At 45.2% G+C, this 18,039-nt stretch overlaps 4 protein-coding genes across 4 annotated transcripts; 1 reads left to right on the top strand and 3 right to left on the bottom strand.

Moving 5' to 3' along the window:
- Window positions 1-5,549: 5,549 nt before the first annotated feature.
- On the top strand, window positions 5,550-6,848 carry F5J12DRAFT_812652 (uncharacterized protein; the record flags this gene model as incomplete). The annotated part of the gene is made up of 9 exons (XM_051744898.1): window positions 5,550-5,575; window positions 5,629-5,632; window positions 5,660-5,677; window positions 5,710-5,801; window positions 5,857-5,939; window positions 5,989-6,192; window positions 6,247-6,385; window positions 6,431-6,510; window positions 6,784-6,848. The coding sequence occupies exons 2-9, from the start codon at window positions 5,630-5,632 to the stop codon at window positions 6,846-6,848; spliced, it is 684 nt and encodes a 227-aa protein (XP_051602541.1). The 5' UTR covers window positions 5,550-5,575; window position 5,629.
- Window positions 6,849-7,485: 637 nt separating this feature from the next.
- On the bottom strand, window positions 7,486-8,259 carry F5J12DRAFT_780816 (uncharacterized protein; the record flags this gene model as incomplete). The annotated part of the gene is made up of 4 exons (XM_051742510.1): window positions 7,486-7,542; window positions 7,699-7,884; window positions 7,934-7,993; window positions 8,131-8,259. The coding sequence occupies 4 exons, from the start codon at window positions 8,257-8,259 to the stop codon at window positions 7,486-7,488; spliced, it is 432 nt and encodes a 143-aa protein (XP_051602540.1).
- Window positions 8,260-8,572: 313 nt separating this feature from the next.
- F5J12DRAFT_780815 (uncharacterized protein) lies at window positions 8,573-11,521 on the bottom strand (the record flags this gene model as incomplete). Its single annotated transcript, XM_051742509.1, has 10 exons — window positions 8,573-8,658; window positions 8,711-8,843; window positions 9,090-9,243; window positions 9,331-9,686; window positions 9,782-9,931; window positions 10,145-10,465; window positions 10,619-10,878; window positions 10,924-10,991; window positions 11,049-11,231; window positions 11,277-11,521. 10 exons carry the CDS (start codon window positions 11,519-11,521, stop codon window positions 8,573-8,575), a joined length of 1,956 nt encoding a protein of 651 aa, XP_051602539.1.
- Window positions 11,522-11,753: 232 nt separating this feature from the next.
- Window positions 11,754-16,563, bottom strand: F5J12DRAFT_904126 (uncharacterized protein; the record flags this gene model as incomplete). The annotated part of the gene is made up of 8 exons (XM_051748488.1): window positions 11,754-11,852; window positions 12,988-13,054; window positions 13,680-13,749; window positions 13,822-14,157; window positions 14,194-14,719; window positions 14,855-15,234; window positions 15,400-15,730; window positions 15,838-16,563. 8 exons carry the CDS (start codon window positions 16,561-16,563, stop codon window positions 11,754-11,756), a joined length of 2,535 nt encoding a protein of 844 aa, XP_051602538.1.
- Window positions 16,564-18,039: the final 1,476 nt, after the last annotated feature.

Below are 18,039 nucleotides of genomic sequence, written 5' to 3'. Positions count from 1 at the left end.
AACAGAAGAGATGTTGCGTTTCAATTCTTTTGACCTATCAGTCTTCTCATTGATAAAGAGGGTTCCCATTCTACAATCAATGACAGGGTTATTCTCTTGCAGCCAAGGAAGGCCTAGGATGACATTTTCTGTTCCACAATTAATGATGTGGAAGAAGGTTTGATGGACAATTCCTTCAACCATGAAATAGAGGGTAGTGGAGAACAGGATTTTTCCCTTGGAGTTTGGGGTTCCATCTGCATTTTTTGCAAGGATGGGTTCAGCAAGTCATTGGGTAGGGATTTGGTGTTTTCACACAAATCCCCAGTCAATACAAGAGATTTCTGCACCAGAGTTGACCAGTGTGGTGGATTTGATGACTTTTTCAGTTCTTTCTGATGCATAAAGGGAGATGGGGATTTGCATAGTATGACCTGGAGTAGAAGGTACTAGCACAGGTGCAACAGAAACAGAACTGTCCTTAGTTTTGGGAATGTCTGGCATCAATGCAGAGTTCCCTTCTAAAAATCCTCCCCAAGTGCTCTAGCAATGTTTACAAGTGCAATGGATGGACCAGTGACTTTTTCTTCATTGTCACTTTCTTCAATTTCCATGACTTTGCAGATTTTCTTTACTTTCTTCTGGGGGTTTTTCCCTTTATTGGGACATTCTTGTGAGAGGTGTCCCTTGTTGCCACAACTGAAACATCTTCCTTCTTTGATGTGACAGTCTCTTTCTTCTTTGGAGAGTCTCACTCCATCCATGTCCATAGCATTAGGATCTTATTCTTCAGAGAGGTTGTTCTTGGGGTAGAACATCCTCTTTTCCTTCTTTCCAGAAAGTTCATTTACCTTCCTCCATTTGGCATCAAACTTTTGTGCTTGTGTGTACCACTCTGTGATCTTGGTTGGAGTGGTTTCCATCATATGGATCCAGTTTGTGATGAAGGGTTTGAGTCCTTGTGAGAAGAACTCAATCAATGTGACATCTTCCATGATGGTTGAGTTGGTGGCAGTGGTTTGGAAATCAGTGATGTACTGTTCCACTGATTTTTTCTGTTTCATGGTGTGCAGCTTGGTAATTGCAGCACCAGCAGTCTCAGAAGAGGTAAAAGAACTTTTGAAGTCCTTTGTGAAATCAGCGAAGGTGCCAAAACCCAGGGGGTTCTTTTCCAGAGAGGTCTTCTGGAAGGTAGCTGCCCATGAACAAGCAACTCCTTTCTTCATATATGACAAGGTGTAGATGACCTTTTTGGTGTTGTTGTCATAAATCTCTTTGTTTACCAAGAGATAGGTCTGTATGGAGTACAGCCAACTCATGGCATTCTTTTGGTTGCCATCAAAATCAGATGGGGCACCAATCTTCAATTCAGTGGCTTTGGTGGTGACAGTGCCGACCATTGCCTTTGATGATGAACTGGACATTGTAGTCTGTGGTGGAAGCAGGGGTGTAGGAAAGGTGGTGGTGGGTACTGGTGGGATGGGAGTACCAAGCATGGCAAGGGACTGAGTAAAGAGGTTCGAGAGCATACCAGAAGTGAATCCTCTATCTGGTTGTTCAGGTTTGTTGGAGGAGGTGTTGGTGACAGTGCTCTCCTGTTCTTCATCAGATGATGATTCTTCACAAGTGGGTTGCAATGGCACCCAATGTCGATTGTTTTGGGGTTTCATGGTGGTGCACTAAACAGTGACCAAATTGGCCAAAGGCTGGTAGACTTGAGCTTTTGTTATGCTCAACTGAAGTCAAGATGTAGGGAGAGCTCAAACACAGACAATGGGTTTCTACTGAGCAATGGCTGCAGTAACCTCTGTAAATGACAGAGGATTTGGTCAACACTGGTAAGAGTGGTCTGGGTTAGGGACACTGAGGGCAAAGTTCTGAGAGAACGCTGCATATGATTGAGCAGCTCAAGTCTGGGTTTCCAGGACTTGAGCCAACAGACTAAATACTGTACAAGAAACAGACCATAAGGCATCCACATGTATTGAGGTAACTACACCATTGGTTGAACAATGGCAACACATGTCCCAAGCATATACCAAGCAAACAACACTAGTGGTGGTAATAGAGAGCTGTTGGATCACAGAGAAGATGGCTCAAAAAGGAAAAGTAGTCCATCAGATCAAACACATGGTCACCATGAGGAGGAAAAGAGAAAGACAGGGGTGAAATGTAACAATGACCTTTGCCTTAGAGTCTTGCACCTCAATCATGACCACCCCCTGTCTGGCCACTTTGGCCAAAACTGCACACTAGAGCTCATATGGCATGAGTACACCTGGCCTGGCCTCAGGACATTTGTCAAAGACTATGTCTGGTCCTGCATGGCCTGTGCTTGGGCTAAGGTTCCCTGCCATCAGCCTTATGGCCTTCTCAAACAACTCCCAGTGCCAGAAAAGCCATGGAATTCCATCTCTATGGATTTCATTGAGCAACTCCTGGCCTCATCTGGCTTCATGGCTGTCCTCATAGTAGTTGACCAGCATTCCAAGCAGGCCATCTTCATCCCCACCCACAACACCATCATGCCCCCAGAACTTGCCAAACTCTTCCTACTCCATGTCTTTTCAAAGCATGGAGTGCTGGCCCATGTAACCTCAGACCAAGGTTTGGAGTTTGTCTCATGCTTCTTCCAGTCATTCAGTAAGGCCCTGGACATACACTTACACTTCACCTCAGGCTATCACCCCAAAGGTGATGGCCAGACCAAGAGGACCAACCAGACTCTTGAACAGTACCTCTGAGTGTACTGCAACTACCAGCAGGACAATTGGGCTGACCTCTTACCTTTGGCTGAGTTCACTTACAACAATGGCCCCAGCACTACTACTGGTGTCTCACCATTCTTTGCTAATAAGGGCTACCACCCTAACATCTCAGTATACCCAGAGCACAACCTTACCTCTGCTTGGGCTCATGATTATGCAGTTGACTTAGACCCACTGCACCAATACCTACATGAGGAGATGACCCTCACCCAACAATGATACCAAGGCCTGGCTGATGCCAAACACATGCCAGCCCTGGACTTCAAGGTCAGTGACCAGGTATATGTCAAAGCCAGGTACTTCCAGTCAACCTGGCCTTCCAACAAGCTCTCAGAGAAGAACCTTGGACTGTATCCAGTCATAGCTCAGGCCAGTACCCATTTGTTCACACTGTGCCTGCCAGACTCAATGCACGCAGTCCATCTGGTCTTCCACATCTCCCAACTTGAGCCAGCCATCCCTAACACCATCCTGAACCAGATTCAGCCACCACCTCCACCAGTCAAAGTCAACAGTGAACTAGAGTTTGAGGTGGCCAAAATCCTTAACTCCAAGGTCAACTGGCATTGGCAGTGTTGGTTACAATACTTGGTCTGGTGGACTGGCTATGAAGGGACCAATGAAGAAACTACATGGGTACTTGCTACAGAGCTCAACAATGCTTCTGAACTCATGCAAGAGTTCCACTCCCACTACCCTGGTAAACCCAGCCCATACCAATGAGGACTGGTCTCAACCAGCCTTGACTTCTTTTCTGTTTCTCTACCAGTATCTAGTTTCCTTTGACCTCTTACTTACCCTGTTTCCCTTTCTCTTGTTCTTCTCACTTTACTATACAAGTCCAAGATTGGACCCCTGGCATTGGCAGAAGGGAAAACAAGACTGCTACACTACAATGACTACTTGGCTTTGGCCATGTTTTCATCTTCCCCCTTGGCATCCTCTTCCTCACCTTCAGCCTGCAGCCACTCTGCTTCCTTGCACAACTTGTCAGAGTCAAGCTCAGATGAGCCTGAGTCCAAAGGGGACACCACCATCCTGAAGCCATATGACTCATTGAGCAGGGACTCAAGTGCATTGGCAATGTGACCTGAATTCTCAACCATGGTCTCATGGAGCTTGAACAGGCTGGCCAAATTGTTGGCAATCAGCCTGCCATGTCAATAAGGCACTTGAGCTTGTCTTCCAAGCCTGAGTACTTGCACTCATCTTTGCCCACTTCTGTTTGCTGGGCCTGGCCTCAGCATTCTCCTCATTGGCCTTCTGCTTCTTCCCCTTATTGGCCTTCCCAGTGGCCTTAGGACTGGCCTCAGCATCCTTCCCATCCCCAGGCCAGTGACACTTGCTTTTTGATTGGTTGCATCACACACACAGATGACATGCTTCTTGTTACTGTCTATGATGAACTTGCAGACAGCTTTGGCCCAGGCACAGCAGGTACAACTGAAAAAGTCTTCAAGAGGGGTACACACAAGATTGGAAAGGGACTCACCTGGGGTCCATGACCACCTTCTTCACCTCAGTGGCCTCACTACCACTGGCCCCAGTTTCATCACCTTTCTTGGCCTCAGCCTTGCATTTGTGCTTGGCCTCACATCTCTCTTCCTCTTCATGTGCTGTCCTCTCCTCAGCCTCAGCCCTCTCCCTCTCCACCCTCTTGGCCTCAAGCTGAGCTGGTTCTTCCTGCTGGACTTGCTCAGCTGCCTTTCATCTCTTCCTTTCCTTCGACTTGGCTTTCATCACTTCTTCCTCATTGTTGGTGTCATACCTAATTTCATTGTTGGGTACTTGGGTCCAGTTGACAATGACACAGCCCTTGTTGTTGTTATTGGCAGCAACAATCAGTCTTGAGTTGGACATAATGAGATGGGATGCAGAAGAAAGATGCAAAGGACTTAGCAGGCCACAAGTATCAATTTTTTGAACTCAGCCAAAGTTTGGACTCAGCCTACCACTCTTGCAGGGGTCTCATGGGTTTGATCCCTAAGAGGGGGATACTGTCATAACTGTGTCTTGACCCCAGCTGGACTTGGCCTTGCATTCATTCAGTCTGGCCTCAGCCTTGCCAGTCACTTATCCCCAGATGTTCTAGCATGGTGAACACTGCTTTGCAGTGCTTGCCACTTTGGTTAAACCCTGCCTGGTCTTGTCCCCAGTTTGCCCTGTCCTGGTCTCTGTCACCTTAGTCATACCTTACTAATACTAGTCTTACCAATCATCTTAGCAATCTTTGTGAGACTGGCATTACTGATCTCCATACTATAGTTTGTCTCTAGTATATAAACTCTTAGATACTCAACCTGTACTCTTCAGTCTGAAATCAACTAAGTTACTCTGATAACACCACCTCAGCCTTGGACTCAGACTGTGACCCATGCAAGGGAATAGCACTGTGTCCTCAGTCACTAAGTCCAATCAGCCCACACCTTTGTATCTTTGTCTTTCCTCCTGATCCCAACCCCTTGGCCTTGCACCCACTTCAGTCTCTGGTCCAGCCTCAACCCAGACCACATGAACTTGACACTACTGTTATTTGGTGGATGTTGATGATCTTAATGTCATGGAACAGAAACAACTCCTTCACCTGTTACATTTCATATGGATCCTCAAAAGGCCAAGAAATACATGGAAAGTATTAAGAAGTTTCAAGTTTTGGTCATTGGAAGAGGAAATGCTGGCAAAACAACCATCCTCCAGAGGGTCTGCAACTCTGTAGACAAACCTGATACTTTTGATAGATATGGAAACAAGGTATGTTGGTGTGGAGTTCTAGACACTTGTCTGACAATTTGCAGATTGATGATGATGTTGTGCAAGGCACTCTAGGGGTAAGACACCATCTCAGATTACAGCAATTAAAGTTACAGCTGATTACCTCTAGCATGGTTACCATAACATTGAACATGAGCTAGTGTTCAAGAGCAACCCAGGTTCTGTATTCCATGACTCTTTAGGGTTTGAGGCAGGATCTGCTGAGCAGTTTGAGGAGATGAAGAAGTTTGTTATGGACCATGCAGCTGCAAGGACACTGCAGAAACATATTCATGCAATTTGGTAAGAATTGCCTTGGGGATGGTTATTGACTCAGCTAACCATCAGGTATACATAGGTATTGTATCCCCATGACTGACTACCACAGGACAGTCACTGCAGCTGAACAGAAGTTCTTCAATGAGTGTGACACAGGACATGGTATGTCCACTTCTGGAAATGTGGCTGTCACTGATCAGGAACTTCATAGTCCCAGTGGTAGTGCTGCTAGCAAAGGCAGATGCATTGAATTTTGCTGCCATTGAGGAACTTCTGGATGAAGGGTTGGAGATGGAGGAAGCAGAGGAAAGGGCCACAGAAAGGGAATCCCTGTTATTAGAAAAGTGGCAGACACACATCAAACAGATACTGGACAAGTGCAAATTCCCACCAAAGATGTATCTCCCACTGACAAGTAAGTACTGCATTTGTGGCAGATGGTTATACTTGATGCAAGAATTCTCAACAGAGATGCATAATGAGAGTGCAGATTGCACTACTTTGATCCAGTGCACAGCATCTGCATTGAATGAGGAAGGCCTACAGAGGTTACTTCTATCAACCCAGCAGTCAAGCATTGGATTATGTATTGAATATGCTGTAAACTGGTAAGCCAGCAGTGTGAGCTCATCACAAATTCTGATATTCTGAAGGGTGGTGAGGGGAATGATCAAAAGGGTAATTGAGGGAGGGGAAAGATATGACATAAAAGTTTTTGAATCTTTTCTGCTCAGTTAGTTTCCCAAGTATGATGTGAGTGTCTGTTTGTGATGCCACAGTAGTTACTGAATTCAATGTATATCCTCATGTGTTCTGTACAAATCCTTGGCATAAAAGTTCATGAGTAATTTTACAACTGGGACAGCTATATTGTCTACTGACTGGTGGTGCACATGCCTTGCATTTTTTTGACCTGACAGGTTGTGGGTGATTCCATGTAAGGTTGGCTGAAGGTTGACTGACCTCATTTGGATCCTCCATGTCATGTTGGTGGCATAATGGGAAGTATGGGATTTCATGGCATGGTTATCTGCACATTGTGAACTGACATGCACAGTGCATATCTTGTGATATAGACAGTCAGTGACTTCATGGCAGATGAAAGTGGAGGTGTACTGACTGGTGTCACTTGCATTATGTCTGGGTGTGGTATGACAGTTGGTAAGTGATGGCATGGCAGGATTGTCAGAATGGTCACTGACAGATTGCATTTATGGTATGCATCATTGTGGCATGGCAGGCTGTGAGGTGTTTCATGGCATGTTTAACTGGATATCCACTGACTGATCTCACTTGCACTGTGCTTGTATAAATCATGACAGGATGTGAGTGACTTCATGGCAGGTTTGATTGGATGTCTGCTGACTGGCATCACTTGCACTATGCTTGTTTCTGCCATGACACATCAGTAAATCACTTTGAGCTGTGGAGCTCTCCACAGTGCTCCATAATACACAGAGTCCCCTAGCTAGGTCCAGGCTGGACAGATGCACCCAACAACACTTTTTGCTATGGCTAGTTGCCTGTTACTATGGAATGGTCACATTGTCATGGAACTTTGTCCAGTATCTTACTTACTATGGATTGCTATGGAACTTTCATGCTTAGATATCACTGTACAAAACTGGCCAGACTGTATTCTCCTTGGGGTGTTGTCCAGTACTCCCCATCTCAATGTTTACTTTGCAAACATGTGATCACTCCACAACTAGGAACAGTTCACAGCAGGTATGACAGGAACAGGAGCATTGGCATCAATTGCATACTACATGTAATGACAGGTACAACAGGACTAGGTATTATGAAATCAATCAAGGACTGCCTGAATGTGCTGGTACCTCTCTACATTCAAATCAACCTCTTGCAGTGCAGCCCTGATACAAGGAGTCAGCACAAGCATGTCAGCCACCCCAGTACTTACCATCCTTCCTTCCTTTGCCCACTGAGAAAGCTGATCATGCAACCTCGTGCTGTGATAGGGATTATGAAGGATGTTGTTCAGCACCTTCATCATGCCATGGAAAATGGAATTGTAAGCCTTGCTGGAGAATTGAGGCATCATCTTTCCTGTGCCATTCTTTGCAAATCCGTCCAACACACAATGATACTGTGAGAAAAGTTTGAGTTGCAGCAACTCAGGGTGTAAAATAACTCACTGCAGCTGCGACAAGAACCAGACAGGAAAGGGGAACTGAATTGTTGAAGGACTCAGGACACTTATCCATGATTCAATAGGTCCCAATATAGTAGAATTGTATGACAGCTTCCTTGAGGGTGGGGTGAGTGAAATTCCTGGTTTTTCCCTGATGAACCAATCTGTTAGTAGTGCAGACAACAAACCGCATGAATGTACATTCTCATCAAAACTGTCTTGCAGGAAAAGTGAGTTGTCAAGGAGCTTTGTGGCAGCGGTCTCTATCCATTGTACATGAACCTGTGGTGCAACATCAGAAGGAGGGATAAGGTTGAACATGGATGGCATGGTTGCCAGTGTAACCAACTTCAATTCTGAACACCAGGTAGATATATTGTTGGAGATATATTCTCCCCTGTGTTCTGCTCACTTTGGTGCGATGTTTGGGTGCTTACATAATCACCTTAGAGCGCACATTTTACAGTAGTTTATTCACTGTTCCCTCAGTAGCTTGTTGCACTACTGAGGGTAAGCTCACTTTCACCACCAGTATTATACTTACTGATATCCTGTGGATACCTACAGGTTGGTCTAATACATCAGTAGCTTGTTGCACTACTGAGGATACCTACAGCATCCTTCAAAATATATCACCAAGGAGCTACTGGCAGTATGTCAGTAGCTGTAACCAAAAGACAGGACTACTCATGAGGCATGCCATATCTTGCTTGTGGTCAGGCCAGTAACCTATAAAGTTAGGATAACGAGACATGTATAAAGCGAAAATATTGTTACTCACCATCTTCAAATTGCACACCATGTTGATTCCACTCAATGACAACAGTGACGAGTGCCTCTGTTATGGAGAGGTTGAGGTCGTGAGATTTCGATGGGAATGGGTTAGAAAGTGCATGTGCAGCCCTGGTGGACATCTGAAGGTACAAGCAGTTAAACAGAGAACAGTATAAGATGGAGACATCTTGTGAATCCATATAAACATTGACAGGTTCATCACAAGACATAAAACAAAATGATGTGTGGAGACAGTTACTTGCTGCAAATGAATTGAAACACTTTACACATAACACACAGAACATGAACTAAACATAAAATTCATGCTAAGACTACATGCCTTTGAAGTGTTTATTGGGTATAGGAGGGTTATCCATGCTCCTTACCTCTTCACAAAGGTGTTTAGAAGACATAATTGCCAAAGACATAACATCCATATCGTTCTCCTGACTTGGATGCATGCTTGAATTAAGCGCCTTGTGCTGGGCAATGATCTGCTGGAATGCATTTGTCATCTCTAGTGGTTTCTTGTATGGCATGCTGGCCAAGAAACGATCAAAAAGGGAGATAATGTCAGAGAACAGCACTGCAGTTCCACTCAGCAGAGACTGCCCAAGCAATACACACCACTCATTAGCCAGAGGGATTAGATCTTGAAAATATTGTGAGACCTCAGAATCCAGCCTCGATTTGGATGGGTCATTAAGGAATGTGAACTTGGTGCATCTGGCGATTTTGAGATCTTCAGCCACCTTTTCACTCCACAAGCCAAGAAGTGTCCTTTCATGGCTGATATCTTGATGCTCATGGCCAAGTGGCCCATCATAAAGGATGAGGATCCAGATGAAAATGTAGAACAGGGATTTGATATCGTCTGCAAATGTATGGTGTATAGTAGTAGGGTGATCGATGAATACACAGGTGAGAGAGGCGCTTTTCCAGATCAATGGGACATTAGTCTTTCCACTTTTAGTGATGGCTTCCTTGAGTTGGCAAAGGATATTCACTGAAAGGAAGGGGACTGTCCCCTTTGTGTACTATCAGCTTTGAGTTCCAAAATGTTTTGTGTAGTACTTACTGTGCCACCCAAGTCATATTCCCCCTGTAACGTGACCCATACAGCAAATTCCCAGTTGAGGAGAAAGCTGCGCAACCCATTTGCAAAGTCCTCAATCATCACATTGTTGATGCTACAATCTCGATGGAGGACACCCCTCTCGAGAGCCTGCTGTTAGACTGTTAAAGTAATTAGTATTGATTTTACAAGTGGAAGAGGATATGTACTTTGTAAAATATCTTGGATGCATGAAATGAGTTCCTTTTTTGTCTTGAATGTTACCATTGGCCTTGCACATGGCTTCATAGCCAATCGCATGTGAGTTCTCTGAGACTTCATGCATGATTGCCACTTCTCATCACAATATCATTCAGTTTTATTGACAATGCCCAGCTCAACCTTGATGACCCAGTAGTGTTGCAACTTGGGAACTCTGTCAATGTTGTGGACCAGCTTCATCATGTTGACTTCATGCAGGGCTGTCCTCTGCTCTGACTCCTCCACCCAATAATCCTTGATGACATAGTATTCCCCATTGTAGCATGCAAGGTAACAAACAGTACCCCTTCCTAGAAAGCCTGTGCTCAAGAATAATACATTGAGCACCTTGTAGAAGGTCTTGTTTACTTGGATCCTCCCAATTGCTGGGATGTGTTTGGGTGATGCAGGAGTCAGGAGTGAGTTTCCACTGGGGAGGATGCCTGACTCCAAGTGAGGAGAAGGCATTGCAGGAGAGGGGAAAGGGGAGAGGGGTATCACAAGTGCTGTGCATTTGCAGCTGTGTGCAGGATGGGGGGATATCTCTATGGTCAAATCAAAGCCAAGGGTTGAGTGGGAGCTGAATACAACAGCACATACAATGTATATGAAGACTTCTGCATCAGTGTGGATATTGATAGAGGGTGAGATTGCACCACCAGAGTGGTCATAAAAGTGAAGTTGAAGTTCACTATCAGTAATTGATAATCCAAGGACATAGTGCCTCCAGGGCTGGTCGACAAGGGTTAGATATGCCTTAGTGTCCATCATCTTCCCAAGGTGGGATGCTGGCTTGAAAGACTCCTTTGAGTACTCAGTGATGACTTTGGGACTTAACCACATAATCTCATCAAGGGATACTGGGGTGTTATCAACAAGGATGAGGTCAGGCTTTCAGGAATAACCTGTAGAACCTTGCAAGCTGGTTCTGCTCCAGTCTGCCATCCATTGATGCTGGGGTTTGCTGGATAGACTGGGCATCATGGATTTGGCAGCAGTCCCGATAGCATTGAGAAACAGAGCAACTTACTTTTCAAAGCAGAGCTTTTCCGATTCTACTGGCAGCTCTGAGGCAAGTGGCCCAGGTTGCTTGGGAGGTGAATCAGAGCCTGGGGGTGGATGAAGCTCCCAGTTCCAGCGCTTTCTATCATTGTTGTATAGGCTGACCAGGCTGTCCTCTGACAAGCCACCCTGGTTGAAGGAGGTGGAATAGCTATGGACACATGTGGGAATTGTTTTCAGAGGGACAATCAGGGACCTGGGAGCTATGGAGGTAAATGTATCTCTGAAGGACTCGAAGATAATATTTGTAACATAACCAAGGCTCTGAGGAGAGCTAACTTGTATCCATGGTTCATGGATGATGGTGCCCTCAAGTTCTGAAGCAGTGAACTTGTCCATAACATGAACCATGTGGCCGTGTTTGGGTGGGGGGAGAGAACTGATCAGCTTGTAGGTACCATCTATTGTTTGATATCTGTTTTTGTTCGAGTCTTTGGACATTTCTGAGGGTTGTTGACAAGTAGGGTCACACATTTGAAAATGGTGCCACCACTCAAAATACTGATGCATTTCAACATTAACATGTAATAAGCTCTGGTATATGGTAAGGTAACATGTATGTTGACTAGATGGGAGGAGAGTCCAAATGACTTAGGGCAAAGTACATATTTTTGTTGAAGTATTTGTTGAGATAGAATTCAGTAGAATGCTTGAAGGAGTTGTATGCCATCAATCAATTATCTGCAGTTTGCCCAAAGCAAGGTATGAGATGTGCGAATGCCTGGACCTGACTGAGTGGGATGACATCACCAAGATGTTGGCCATTCGCTCTCTTTGTGCTGTGAGTCAAAGTGTGGTTCAGTGGTGAAAACCAACCAAAACCAACACAAAAGACAATGAAAGCAAGTGGTGGTGTGCCTATGCGGTACCTAGATGGTAGAACCTGTTCTTTGGGAGGGTTTTTGCAAGCTACAACACTCAAAGATGAGTGCTGAGGGTTGGGGGTGCTCCTGACGAAGAGGGAGCAAGAATGTGATAGAAAGCGACAGGGTAGACTGCTGTCAGCCTACAGAAGGATGGATGGTGACTTAATTTGATGTCCTAAGCTGTACTGAGCTCAGGGAGGGCTTGGAGCGAAGTATATGGATGATAGATGATGATAAGTGAAGTAGATGATAGCTAGACCCTTAATAAAGTCTCAACTATCGAAGCTGATGAATGATTTACTGAGAGATGATAAATTGCGAGCAAGAGGGGCTCTCTGATGTCTTCTTTTTTTTTTTTGCTACCTAAGTACAGTGACTTATATACAGTACAGGGGCATTGCCTATGGAAAACAAGGTGCAAACACTTGGTAAGTGATTGGTAACTGATGAGTAAGGAATGTAAGCGATGGGTAATTGTCTTGGAAAGCATTGGTAAGCATTGGTAAGGATAAGTAAGCCAAAAAGCGAAGAATCAGTAAGCAAAGTCAAAAGATTGGTAAGTATTGGCAATAGGTGAGTCAAAGACAGTCAGAATGTCACAGTATGAGTCAAGCAATGTCAGGAACTGGGAAAGTGCACTGGAATCACATCAGGGGGAGGCTGTGCATGTCACATCTCAAAGAGATCACTTCTAGGCCAAAGTGGGATGACAGAGAGGCAGTGCTGATCTGATGCTGATATAGTACATCCAAAAGCAGACAGGGTGAGTCAGATGTCAACAGGGGTCAAGCTTTGGGGGTCTGTGGGGTGACAGGAGCATAGGGGATTGCAACTTTCCCCCCCAAACCATCCTCTCAGTGAAGCAAATAAAAACTTCATGAATGAGGCTCTGTTGGAAGAGAGGATGAAGGGGGAGTGTCTTCTGCTGTATCTTGCAACAAGGAGGCAAGATGTGCATCATACTCATCATGGATGTGATCAGGGAGAGTGGAGAACAGTAGATTATACTGTAGCTGTCACAATTTTGGAAGAATGATGGACAAGACTGGTATGAAGACATTGCAGGGGGCAGGGAGGAAGGATCCATATGCTTCTTGGACCAGAGAGACTGAAACGACCACATAAGACCTTTCCAAGCAAATGACAGACCTGAGGTGACCAAAGAACATCCTCCTGGAGGTCATACTGACAAAAAGAACATGCTGTCCAAGCTGGATGGGCTGAGAGGGGGCAGATGAGGGTGGGATGTACCAGGATGCTTCAGGATGGAAGCTGGTAGGAACTCCTGGTAGATATATGTAGCCATGGTCCCTAGCAAAGGGGACAAGCGAAATGACTGATGTGGAGGCAGCCATATCAGAAGAATTAGCGAAATGAGCGTCTTTTGGAGGGAGTGCTGTAGAAATGTGTGGAGTGCACAAATCCTTTCCAATCTTGGAAGGTAGGATCACGTGGCTGAGCACTACAAGCGAGTGTGGGAATGGTTTCGGTGTCTGCAGAATTGGTGGAGATACATCAAAAACCAGAATGCCATACACGGGCACTTAAGAATTTTATTGGTGCTTAACTTGCCTCCTCCTTTTTCTTTGGCATTGACAACTTGTTCTTGTGCAAGGGATGACTGCCGACATTGCTGGCTGTCCTTCTTCACATGAGGGCTATGGTCTTCACCTCCATTCATCAGCTACATCCATGTCCACCTTACCAAACACCTTTGGTGTGTGACAGCACACCTAAGGATATGTAGGTGTGTCACATCTTCAGCTGCTATGTCAAAATGTTGTATGTAGACCAAAAAATGGTCTGTCCACAACCATCTTACCCCCCTCTTGCCAAAAGGGCACATCAGGAGATGGAGCTGGCCAACAACATGACCTAAGATACTCTTGTGAGTGACATGGAAAAGTAGTGTGGACCATGAACCTTTCAGGCTGCTCTCTGGCCATTTGAAATGGGGGTCCACATTGATGATAGCTGCATCATAGTGGCCAAGGGTCCAGGTCTTGCAAGGTGGAGAACAGAAGAGAGTCTGGGCAGGGAGGATGTCCGTGATATCATGTATTGCCATGTTCTGCAGCTGCATCTTGTACCAAACCTGCAGATTGGTAAAAGGCAGGGTTGAAGAGCTTGATCCCTGACGTTGCCTGCTTATAGTGTGCACAGAGCTTGGTCCATACACCTTCTCACAATTTAGAAAATCAACAAGGGTGGCTCAGAGGTCAAGTAGTCCAAACTTCTCAGCAGCACCATCAACACTAATGCATCGCAAGGGTGGGTCGTAGGAAAGGTTGATTGCCATACCATCTGCAATAAAACTATGCAAGGGGAAGGGAATGGAGTCTGGATCCTGGGTCCTGAGGCATGCAGAGATGGCAAAGTAATTGGTGACAGGCTGCGTGGGACCTGGCATCTTGGAAACTAGATTCACCTCCTCACAATCACTGATCTCACTGTTGCCATCATCAGAACTCCCATCCTCAACCTCCAAGGACTTTTCTTCCACATGACCATGGGAGTGAGTCTTCGATTCATATAATGATGTTGCAAGTTCAAATGTCCTACATTTTTCAGCATGATTGAGGTACCAGCAAATTTGAGGATTGTAGTTATTGTTATTGCTAGCTGATGTGGGTGTCTTGATCTCCAATACATGGGCATGTTCAGTTACATCAGCAGTCCATTGGATGGTGACCCCAACACACTTCACACTTGGTACAATGCTCTGCATGAGTTCTAACTTGGGGATGTGCCAATTGTTGATGGGCTTGTTTCCCTTACCACATCATGCACCATGATCGAGTATCAACTGCTTGTGCACATGAAACTCATCCAGTACAGAAGATATTATACAAAGATTGTTGTCATCAATGTGGTAAGCTTGGACTCAGTATCGGAAGTCCATGAGCACATAAATAGCAGTAATATTTTTGGGAGGGGCTGCTCCAGCAATAACACTGACAATGTAACATTGTACATCATGGTGCACATGTCCAGTCACCTGCTTCAGCTTAGCAACACCACCTTTAAAGTGATGGAACCCCACAGTAGGCTGTAAAACTGAGAAGCAAAAGTTGATTTTGGCTTCACCAACCACATTTATGCACCACTTCATGTCATGGTCCCAAAATTCCTTGTGCAGGTGGTGAAGGGGCTCCAGAGTTATAAAAGTGCTTGGACAAGAAAGCAGAATGTCCCTCCAAAATGGGTCACTAACTCTGCTGAGGTGAAAGTGCTGTGCTTTGTGAAAGAAGACTTGGATGTTTGTAGGGTGGACCTTCAATTTCACTGCTGTGAGCTGAGCCAAAGTGGTGGACACAGTTTGTGGTTCATGTCAGAATGGGTCTCCAAACTGTTTGTACATCGCCATGGTGATCAGGGAAGTCTTTCCCCCGCCAGCTGCAAGCATGGCAGCCTCAGGAGTGTTGGCAATATAACCCGTGATTGGCATGAAACAGTACTGCATGTGCCCCAGAGAATCTGGTAACATAATGCCAAGTTTGGCAGCTTGCTTGATGGGTTCAAGTATGATATCCAGGCATTCATGAATGAGCCTATCTTCGAGGAGGCCATGCATACACTTGTTCTTGTGCACAAACTTGGGGATGGGGAGGAGAGCAGTGAGCATAAATGAGTTGGATGACAATTTTAGGCATGTGGACATCTTGATATTTTCTAGGCTGACAAGAAGTAGATGAGCAACTCTGCCACCACATAAAGTAGTAATATTCATCTTGTCTGAAGAAAGTATCGTGCCAAGAAGAGTCGCTCTGCTCAGAAGCTGTGACTGGGGTACATCAATTGAATAACAGGATCTATAACTCGCAGTGGAAACATACCTGCATATGCCAAGCATCATCAGCAGTCATCCACTCTGTATACATGCCTCAGAACAAAATCAAGCTGGTCAGAGAACAAAGGGTGGTTGAGGAGCCACACAATGCATTCCAGGGGATCATGCCAGTACAAGTGCACAGGGTGTTTGGTTGGCTGCGGAGGAGTAATCTCCATTGAGTGCCAGCATGGCCTGCCAGGGAGTAACTCAGCCAGCCCACAAAGTGCTCTGGCTGTACAAAAGGAAATATTTAGTAGCTGTATCTGGTGCACATCAATAATGATCTTTGGAGAGAATAGGGACAGGCTTATGATTGACAATGACAAGAAAGAGTCTATAGCTCTCATGCTCAGGCCTGAACGAAGTAACCATGATGCCAGCTCCCATTCATTGTGGGAGTTGAAGGGGTAGTACAGATTTGATGCCCATAGGTTGCTGAACTGGTTGCTGTTAAATTTGTCCATAAATGTTGGGCCAAGTCCAAACATTTTAGCTGCACCCTCAAAGTCATCTGTGGTTGGCCCCCACATGTCAAATGCCATATGAACAAAATCCAGGTAATCATGAGTTGCATAGTCACCAGGGTCAGTGCTCATCAGGACATCTTCTAAGTGTGTTGGGTGTTGAGAGTTACAAATGTTCAAGCTCAATGGTTGGAGAGACTCGTGAAGGCAGACTAAGTTATTGACCCAGGTATTGCACCCAGAGGATGGCTGGCTCATGTGCATTGCAACAGCACTGTGACTCTGGAAGCCACCTTTACCACAACTTGGACAGTGGGGCATACTCTAGATGGTCAGGCAGGCCAATTCCATGTTACATGATTATCACTTCAGTGCAAATCAGGACGTTGTTTGGATCACTACAGAGTGTATTTCTCATATACTACCCAATCACATCCCATTTGTGAACATAGTCACTCATGTCCATTTATAACCTCAATCATACACACCTTCATGCTGGATCGACCATGCCCACAGTCAAGCATTGCCTGGGTGGCAAAGGACTGCCCCATAAGCCTCATGATGGCAGGTTCTCTTCCTGAAACAGTCCCTCTAGCAGTGCTGAGGTCAAAGTGGAGACAACTGGTGTCTTAGCTGAGATGTATGGAATATTGGAGTCATCCACTCACACAGTAAGTTCTTTTTTTCCTTCCTAATAACCGCTCATTGATAGGTTTTCAATCTGCAGCATGAATCAAAGAGTCAGCTGAATCACAAGGCACTTCTCCTTCTCAATGTAGCACATGCACAATGCGAAGTCTTTCATGCAGAACAAGCTCTGGCCACATGCATCACCCATGAATACAAATTGATGGCCAAGTTGTACAAGTACAAGGTGGGCAGTGGCAAGGTGAGAGTCCATGAAAAAGATATGGAGGTCAGCTCATTACATGTAACAATGAAAAAATGCAGACTGGGGGAGCCTATTTTTGATGTTAGTGTTCTGGCCAGTGAGCTGCAGCCATCTCTCAAGTCCGATGGTATGCTATGCTTGCTCTTTTCTTTTGGTCCACTATTTTACTTATGCTGGATCTTGATAGGCACAGTTATTGAGCATGCTGGTAGTCAAATACTCACCATTCATCTAGACTAGTACTATCTATTACTTTCCTGTACTTATCAAAAAATGCTGTATGTTATGTCTGTGTGTTGTTGCCTTCATGCATAGGAACAAAGTTAGATCTACCAAGTTCTCTACTACAGTGGGAATCTAGGTTGCTGTATTAGCTAGGTGTGTCTGTTCCCTTGTATGCTAGGTAGCTATTGGTCTTTGGATTGCTGGTATCACTGGTGTGGCTTACTCAGGTGCTATGAGTTGCTTGGATGCTGGCCACTACTTTGGGCAAGTCTGGTGTAGTCTACTCTGGCACTATGAGTTGCTAGGATGCTTGACATTGCTTTGGACTAATATGGAATTGTGCAAATACTATGGGCAGCTATGAGTTACTAACACATTTTTGTGTTTTGCTGATGCAGCCTGTGAGTGATTTGATGGCAGGTGTGGTTGGATGTCTGCTGACTGGCACCATTGCACTGTGCTTGTTTGTGCCATCACAGAGAGTGAGTGATTTGGTGGCAGCTTTGGCTGGATGTCTGCTGACTGGTACCACTTGCACTATGCTTGATTGTGTCATGACAGGATGTGAGTGATTTGATGGCAGGTTTTGTTGGATATTTGCTGACTGGCACCACTTGTACTGTACTTGTTTGTACCATGACAGATTGTGGGTGATTTGATGGCAGGTTTTTGATTGGATG

The sequence above is a fragment of the Pisolithus orientalis genome (genome assembly GCF_024613125.1).
Source record: "Pisolithus orientalis strain OTSU chromosome Unknown F5J12scaffold_6, whole genome shotgun sequence".
Taxonomy (NCBI): Eukaryota; Fungi; Basidiomycota; class Agaricomycetes; order Boletales; family Pisolithaceae; genus Pisolithus; species Pisolithus orientalis.
Note: the sequence above shows the minus strand (reverse complement) of the source record. Positions and strands in the feature narration are given on the sequence as shown.